The 8,711-nt window shown below is 41.9% G+C and overlaps 1 protein-coding gene across 2 annotated transcripts in view; it reads left to right on the top strand.

Annotated features, from left to right (window-relative positions):
* The window catches only part of loxl3b (lysyl oxidase-like 3b), an 84,384-nt gene that overhangs the window by 7,348 nt on the left and 68,325 nt on the right, over positions 1 to 8,711 (top strand). For both annotated transcript variants that reach the window (XM_034160023.1, XM_034160024.1), the window contains exon 2: positions 6,645 to 6,983. In XM_034160023.1, coding sequence (XP_034015914.1) covers positions 6,653 to 6,983 — 331 coding nt within the window. In that variant the 5' untranslated portion in view covers positions 6,645 to 6,652. The remainder of the gene's footprint in view (positions 1 to 6,644; positions 6,984 to 8,711) is intronic.

The raw sequence follows: 8,711 nt of genomic DNA, 5'->3' as shown, positions 1-8,711 counted from the left end.
CCTCTAAAAAAGAGAGCTTTAAATCAGAAGTGCCTGACTCCGTGGTATAACTCACAAACTCGTAGCTTAAAGCAGATAACCCGTAAGTTGGAGAGGAAATGGCGTCTCACTAATTTAGAAGATCTTCACTTAGCCTGGAAAAAGAGTCTGTTGCTCTATAAAAAAAGCCCTCCGTAAAGCTAGGACATCTTTCTACTCATCACTAATTGAAGAAAATAAGAACAACCCCAGGTTTCTTTTCAGCACTGTAGCCAGGCTGACAAGAGTCAGAGCTCTATTGAGCTGAGTATTCCATTAACTTTAACTAGTAATGACTTCATGACTTTCTTTGCTAACAAAATTTTAACTATTAGAGAAAAAATTACTCATAACCATCCCAAAGACGTATCGTTATCTTGGCTGCTTTCAGTGATGCCGGTATTTGGTTAGACTCTTTCTCTCCGATTGTTCTGTCTGAGTTATTTTCATTAGTTACTTCATCCAAACCATCAACATGTTTATTAGACCCCATTCCTACCAGGCTGCTCAAGGAAGCCCTACCATTATTTAATGCTTCGATCTTAAATATGATCAATCTATCTTTGTTAGTTGGCTATGTACCACAGGCTTTTAAGGTGGCAGTAATTAAACCATTAATTAAAAAGCCATCACTTGACCCAGCTATCTTAGCTAATTATAGGCCAATCTCCAACCTTCCTTTTCTCTCAAAAATTCTTGAAAGGGTAGTTGTAAAACAGCTAACTGATCATCTGCAGAGGAATGGTCTATTTGAAGAGTTTCAGTCAGGTTTTAGAATTCATCATAGTACAGAAACAGCATTAGTGAAGGTTACAAATGATCTTCTTATGGCCTCGGACAGTGGACTCATCTCTGTGCTTGTTCTGTTAGACCTCAGTGCTGCTTTTGATACTGTTGACCATAAATTTTATTACAGAGATTAGAGCATGCCATAGGTATTAAAGGCACTGCGCTGCGGTGGTTTGAATCATATTTGTCTAATAGATTACAATTTGTTCATGTAAATGGGGAATCTTCTTCACAGACTAAAGTTAATTATGGAGTTCCACAAGGTTCTGTGCTAGGACCAATTTTATTCACTTTATACATGCTTCCCTTAGGCAGTATTATTAGACGGTATTGCTTAAATTTTCATTGTTACGCAGATGATACCCAGCTTTATCTATCCATGAAGCCAGAGGACACACACCAATTAGCTAAACTGCAGGATTGTCTTACAGACATAAAGACATGGATGACCTCTAATTTCCTGCTTTTAAACTCAGATAAAACTGAAGTTATTGTACTTGGCCCCACAAATCTTAGAAACATGGTGTCTAACCAGATCCTTACTGTGGATGGCATTACCCTGACCTCTAGTAAAACTGTGAGAAATCTTGGAGTCATTTTTGATCAGGATATGTCATTCAAAGCGCATATTAAACAAATATGTAGGACTGCTTTTTTGCATTTACGCAATATCTCTAAAATCAGAAAGGTCTTGTCTCAGAGTGATGCTGAAAAACTAATTCATGCATTTATTTCCTCTAGGCTGGACTATTGTAATTCATTATTATCAGGTTGTCCTAAAAGTTCCCTAAAAAGCCTTCAGTTAATTCAAAATGCTGCAGCTAGAGTACTGACGGGGACTAGAAGGAGAGAGCATATCTCACCCATATTGGCCTCTCTTCATTGGCTTCCTGTTAATTCTAGAATAGAATTTAAAATTCTTCTTCTTACTTATAAGGTTTTGAATAATCAGGTCCCATCTTATCTTAGGGACCTCGTAGTACCATATCACCCCAATAGAGCGCTTCGCTCTCAGACTGCAGGCTTACTTGTAGTTCCTAGGGTTTGTAAGAGTAGAATGGGAGGCAGAGCCTTCAGCTTTCAGGCTCCTCTCCTGTGGAACCAGCTCCCAATTCAGATCAGGGAGACAGACACCCTCTCTACTTTTAAGATTAGGCTTAAAACTTTCCTTTTTGCTAAAGCTTATAGTTAGGGCTGGATCAGGTGACCCTGAACCATCCCTTAGTTATGCTGCTATAGACGTAGACTGCTGGGGGGTTCCCATGATGCACTGTTTCTTTCTCTTTTTGCTCTGTATGCACCACTCTGCATTTAATCATTAGTGATCGATCTCTGCTCCCCTCCACAGCATGTCTTTTTCCTGGTTCTCTCCCTCAGCCCCAACCAGTCCCAGCAGAAGCCTGCCCCTCCCTGAGCCTGGTTCTGATGGAGGTTTCTTCCTGTTAAAAGGGAGTTTTTCCTTCCCACTGTAGCCAAGTGCTTGCTCACAGGGGGTCGTTTTGACCGTTGGGGTTTTACATAATTATTGTATGGCCTTGCCTTACAATATAAAGCGCCTTGGGGCAACTGTTTGTTGTGATTTGGCGCTATATAAAAAAATTGATTGATTGATTGCTTGATTTCAAATGGCAACTTTCTGGCTTTAAGAAACACTATAAGACATCAGGAAAAATAATTGTGGCAGTCAGTAACGGTTACTTTTTTAGACGAAGCAGAGGGAAAAAAAATATGGAATCACTCAATTCTGAGGAAAAAATGATGGAATCATGAAAAACAAAAGAACGCTCCAACACATCACTAGTATTTTGTTGCACCACCTCTGGCTTTTATAACAGTTTGCAGTCTCTGAGGCATGGACTTAATGAGTGACAAACAGTACTCTTCATCAATCTGGCTCCAACTTTCTCTGATTGCTGTTGCCAGATCAGCTTTGCAGGTTGGAGCCTTGTCATGGACCATTTTCTTCAACTTCCACCAAAGATTTTCAATTGGATTAAGATCCGGACTATTTGCAGGCCATGACATTGACCCTATGTGTTTTTTTGCAAGGAATGTTTTCACAGTTTTTGCTCTATGGCAAGATGCATTATCATCTTGAAAAATGATTTCATCATCCCCAAACATCCTTTCAATTGATGGGATAAGAAAAGTGTCCAAAATGTCAACGTAAACTTGTGCATTTATTGATGATGTAATCACAGCCATCTCCCCAGTGCCTTTACCTGACATGCAGCCCCATATCATCAATGACTGTGGAAATTTACATGTTCTCTTCAGGCAGTCATCTTTATAAATCTCATTGGAACAGCACCAAACAAAAGTTTCAGCATCATCACGTTGCCCAATGCAGATTCGAGATTCATCACTGAATATGACTTTCATCCAGTCATCCACAGTCCACGATTGCTTTTCCTTAGCCCATTGTAACCTTGTTTTTTTCTGTTTAGGTGTTAATGATGGCTTTTGTTTAGCTTTTCTGTATGTAAATCCCATTTCCTTTAGGCGGTTTCTTACAGTTCGGTCACAGACGTTGACTCCAGTTTCCTCCCATTCGTTCCTCATTTGTTTTGTTGTGCATTTTCGATTTTTGAGACATATTGCTTTAAGTTTCTGTCTTGACACTTTGATGTCTTCCTTGGTCTACCAGTATGTTTGCCTTTAACAACCTTCCCATGTTGTTTGTATTTGGTCCAGAGTTTAGACACAGCTGACTGTGAACAACCAACATCTTTTGCAACATTGCGTGATGATTTACCCTCTTTTAAGAGTTTGATAATCCTCTCCTTTTTTCAATTGACATCTCTCATGTTGGAGCCATGATTCATGTCAGTCTACTTGGTGCAACAGCTTTCCAAGGTGTGATCACTCCTTTTTAGTATATCAGTCTGTGTGGAATGAATGTATATATTATACAAGTTTCACTTTTGGAATGGAATTACTGAAATACATCAACTTTTTCATGATATTATAATTATATGACCAGCACCTGTATATTTGTATTGTCAACTGTTTTGGTAGCATGGCCCAAACAAGTCTGGTCTGCTTGAGGTTTCTTCCTCAAATCATCAGAGGAGATTTTCCTTAGTATTGTCACCTGTGTGCTTGCTCTAGGGGTTGGTAAGGTTAGACCTTACTTGTGTAAAGCACCTTGAGGCAGCTGTGCTGTGATTTGGCGCTATATAAATGAAAATAAATTGAAATTGTACTTCCATGACTGGCCGCTTGGTGAAAACTCACTCGGGCCGTATTGCTTGTCTATTGAAGTCAGCTGGTTTTGTTTTGTCTCTAACTTGCTTCTATCAGCCAGCTAACAGCTATCATTGCCTGGAATGGTGAGATTTATACACCAAGCTGACCTGAAATGAACCACTGTACATTAAAGTGTATTTATTGACGAGTCTGACCCCTTTGAGAAGTGTCCAAATTACATGCATTTGTCTTGAGTTCGGTGATGTGTTCACCGACAAAACCCGACCCTAGAGGTTAAAAGCCTGGAAGACTTGGCTCCAAACAGTTAGGATCTTGAGTTTGACCTTTCAAGGTCATCGTCACCGGGACTCTGAAGACTTTGATCTTCAATATGTCCTTTAAAGCTATTAGCATCCCTCTCCAGATACCTCATGACTCTGAAAGCTCTTACCGCATGTCTCTTTGATCTCAAATGCCGAGGACTCAGAGACATTAACTGCTGAGATAACTGGAATGTCTCTCAAACACGGAATCCAGTCAGCTTAATCAAAAGTGTTCAGAGAGCACAGTGAGGCCACACAGAATATCAGCACAAAATGTTCTCACCATGTGGCTTTACATGGAAGAAGTAGCTCCACCTTCAAGCCTGTGCCAACCAAAGTTTTGTGTGACTACGTGTGTCGGACTGCGTCCTTCTCTCCGCTGTGGAATGAGACTCAGACACTGCAGTCAGTCTGTCAGACATGTTTTTGGAAAAAAAAACAAAAAAAAAAAAACAACTTCACTTTGTGGTCTCTGCACAAATATACCACACTGCTGGATTTGTGTCTGCAGGAGCAGCTGCCCTCCAGCTAAAAGCTCAACTCTGAGAAGAAATCAGTCAGATTATCAATAGCATACCTGTACTCAACCTGCCCAGGGTGTGCTCTGGCTCTTGCCTAATGCATGCTGGGATAGGGTCCAGCTATCTGCGATGGTGTAACATTGCCTGAAATTTTTCTTTCTGTCTAATGACATTCAAAACCTGTTCAGGAAATTACCGTTACACATCAATTATGTAGAAAGCCATTGCTATTGCTGTGGCCATCATCTAATTTGTCAAGTGATCAATCGCCTTGTTGTATTCATTTATTAAACTTTTCTTAAAACTTATTATCTTGGTGGAAGAGAAATGTAGGTTTCACAGAATATGTTAAATATTATATAATTTGCTTGTCCAGTATTTAATTTCAATTCAATTTAATTAGTTTATATATATCATCAAATCACAACAAAGCTGCCTCAAGGCGCTTCACACAACTAAGGTCTAACCTTACCAACCTCTAGAGCAAGCACACAGGAGATGATATTAAGGAAGAAACCTCAAGCAGACCAGACTCAAGGGGTGACCCACCGGTTAGGCCAGTTTACCAGTTACAAGATTTTGCAGTGGTTCACAAAACAGAACATAACTCAACAAATGATGAATTTGATGAGATGTCCATGCAGGAGTCCAGTTCACAGACAGGGATCATCCATCATGCCATTCAGTTGGCCTGCTCCAGCGGCAGAGTCCGTTCTGTATTTAAAATTTTCTTGCTTGCTTGCACATTATTGTCTAGTTGAATTAAGCTTATTTAAATATACAGTAGCTCAAAATCACAAGATGGGTTGAAGAAAGTATGTGTGTATGGGGGTGGGTGGGGGGGGATAGTGTTTAGAAAAGGATGAAACTTGTTACAAGAGAAAAAAGTACAAAAAGTGGTAGAATCATTAGAAGCATTAAAACAATTTTAATATCCTTGTGGACTGGGTGTCCCTGTGCTGTAAGATTACAGGTGGAAGAGAAATGTTCCAAGGACCCAATGACATGAATTTTAAGTTCATTGAAAATCAAATCAATGTCATCCAGGGGGGTATTGATGAATGGTAGGTGTTAGAATAGCCCGTAAATAGGGGACGTCATAAAAGGTTAAATATAAAGTCTGGCTCAGTAGAAACTTTATGGTCCTGATGCTTCCAGTTTTACTGTGTGGTTGTGAGAAGTCAACATTAAACTGAAGACTTCTTGGATGTCGCTGGCAGCAGATGTCTCCGGAGGATCCTCCTGTACCACAGGAAAGATTTTGTGTCAATCCATTGGTTACTTAGGGAGACTCAGATGAGGTGAACTACTTGGATCATCATGAGGGAACATCAGCTATGTGGTGTGCTTCCTTGTGCATGATCCAGTGCACAGGTGCTATGGTATTGACTATCCCAACAACTGGAAAAGGCCCAGGGAATACCCATGTATCACCCAGCTGCAATAGATAGCGGGAACACTGACATCATGCCAGATCCAGACTGGATCTGTGGCATGAGCTTATCTGATCAGAATAAAACCGCCCCGTCTTATTTCGCTGACACATTGTTCCAAAGTAATGGAGCATGACAAGAAACAAGGAAAGTACATAAGGTTTTAAAAGACCTGAAATATAAGAGGGTACCTGACCATTTCTCAAATATGCTTCTCAAGGGACGAGATGGAGGCAAAACATCACACAATAACTTTTAGCTTTCTTTCAGTTCTGTGTTTATTAAGAACTTTACACCAGTGTGAGCAATATATTTTTATGCCGGCTTTCCTTGGAATTGTCTTGCTATTGCCTTTTTTCCCCTATGTGCAGCTCTTGTCATGGAGAAGTCAAGACCCAGGCACCAGTTAGTACTGAGCCTTCTGATTTGGGTGTGGACGTCTCGCTGTTTAGCCCAGACGACACCATCAAATGCAGCCACACCCACACCATCCTCATCCCACCGACCACAAGCCGAACGCCTAAGGTTTAGACTATCTGGATACCCTCGAAAACACAATGAGGGGCGGATAGAGATCTACTACAAGGGTGAGTGGGGAACCATCTGCGATGATGATTTCTCCCTGGCTAATGCCAACGTGCTCTGCCGCCAGCTGGGCTTTGTGTCAGCCACAGGTTGGACTCACAGCGCCAAATATGGCAACGGCCAAGGTAGGAGTAACTGCAAACACTTACAGACTCAATACTTGGCTATATGCATTGCCAGGTATTTTTGGAATTAATGATGGAAGAGACTATTTTGAGCCATATATACACTCAACAAAAATATAAATGCAACACTCCTGGTTTTGCTCCCATTTTGTATGAGATGAACTCAAAGATCTAAAACTTTTTCCACATACACAATATCACCATTTCCCTCAAATATTGTTCACAAACCAGTCTAAATCTGTGATACTGAGCACTTCTCCTTTGCTGAGATAATCCATCCCACCTCACAGGTGTGCCATACCAAGATGCTGATTAGACACCGTGATTAGTGCACAGGTGTGCCTTAGACTGTCCACAATAAAAGGCCACTCTGAAAGGTGCAGTTTTGTTTTATTGGGGGGGGATACCAGTCAGTATCTGGTGTGACCACCATTTGCCTCATGCAGTGCAACACATCTCCTTCGCATAGAGTTCATCAGGTTGTCAATTGTGGCCTGTGGAATGTCCACTCCTCTTCAATGGCTGTGCGAAGTTGCTGGATATTGGCAGGAACTGGTACACGCTGTCGTATACGCCGGTCCAGAGCATCCCAAACATGCTCAATGGGTGACATGTCCGGTGAGTATGCCGGCCATGCAAGAACTGGGACATTTTCAGCTTCCAAGAATTGTGTACAGATCCTTGCAACATGGGGCCGTGCATTATCCTGCTGCAACATGAGGTGATGTTCTTGGATTGGCACAACAATGGGCCTCAGGATCTCGTCACGGTATCTCTGTGCATTCAAAATGCCATCAATGAAATGCACCTGTGTTCTTCGTCCATAACAGACGCCTGCCCATACCATAACCCCACCGCCACCATGGACCACTCGATCAACAACACTGACATCAGAAAACCGCTCACCCACACGACGCCATACACGCTGTCTGCCATCTGCCCTGGACAGTGTGAACCGGGATTCATCCGTCAAGAGAACACCTCTCCAACGTGCCAAACGCCAGCGAATGTGAGCATTTGCCCACTCAAGTCGGTTACGACGACGAACTGGAGTCAGGTCGAGACCCCGATGAGGACAACGAGCATGCAGATGAGCTTCCCTGAGATGGTTTCTGACAGCTTGTGCAGAAATTCTTTGGTTATGCAAACCGATTGTTTCAGCAGCTGTCCGAGTGGCTGGTCTCAGACGATCTTGGAGGTGAACATGCTGGATGTGGAGGTCCTGGGCTGGTGTGGTTACACGTGGTCTGCGGTTGTGAGGCTGCTTGGATGTACTGCCAAATTCTCTGAAACGCCTTTGGAGACGGCTTATGGTAGAGAAATGAACATTCAATACACGAGCAACAGCTCTGGTTGACATTCCTGCTGTCAGCATGCCAACTGCACGCTCCCTCAAATCTTGCAACATCTGTGGCATTGTGCTGTGTGATAAAACTGCACCTTTCAGAGTGGCCTTTTATTGTGGGCAGTCTAAGGCACACCTGTGCACTAATCATGGTGTCTAATCAGCATCTTGATATGGCACACCTGTGAGGTGGGATGGATTATCTCAGCAAAGGAGAAGTGCTCACTATCACAGATTTAGACTGGTTTGTGAACAATATTTGAGGGAAATGGTGATATTGTGTATGTGGAAAATGTTTTAGCTCTTTGAGTTCATCTCATACAAAATGGGAGCAAAACCAAAAGTGTTGCGTTTATATTTTTGTTGAGTGTAGTATGTGATAA

This window comes from Thalassophryne amazonica, chromosome 19, assembly GCF_902500255.1.
Source record: "Thalassophryne amazonica chromosome 19, fThaAma1.1, whole genome shotgun sequence".
Lineage (NCBI taxonomy): Eukaryota > Metazoa > Chordata > Actinopteri > Batrachoidiformes > Batrachoididae > Thalassophryne > Thalassophryne amazonica.
Note: the sequence above shows the minus strand (reverse complement) of the source record. Positions and strands in the feature narration are given on the sequence as shown.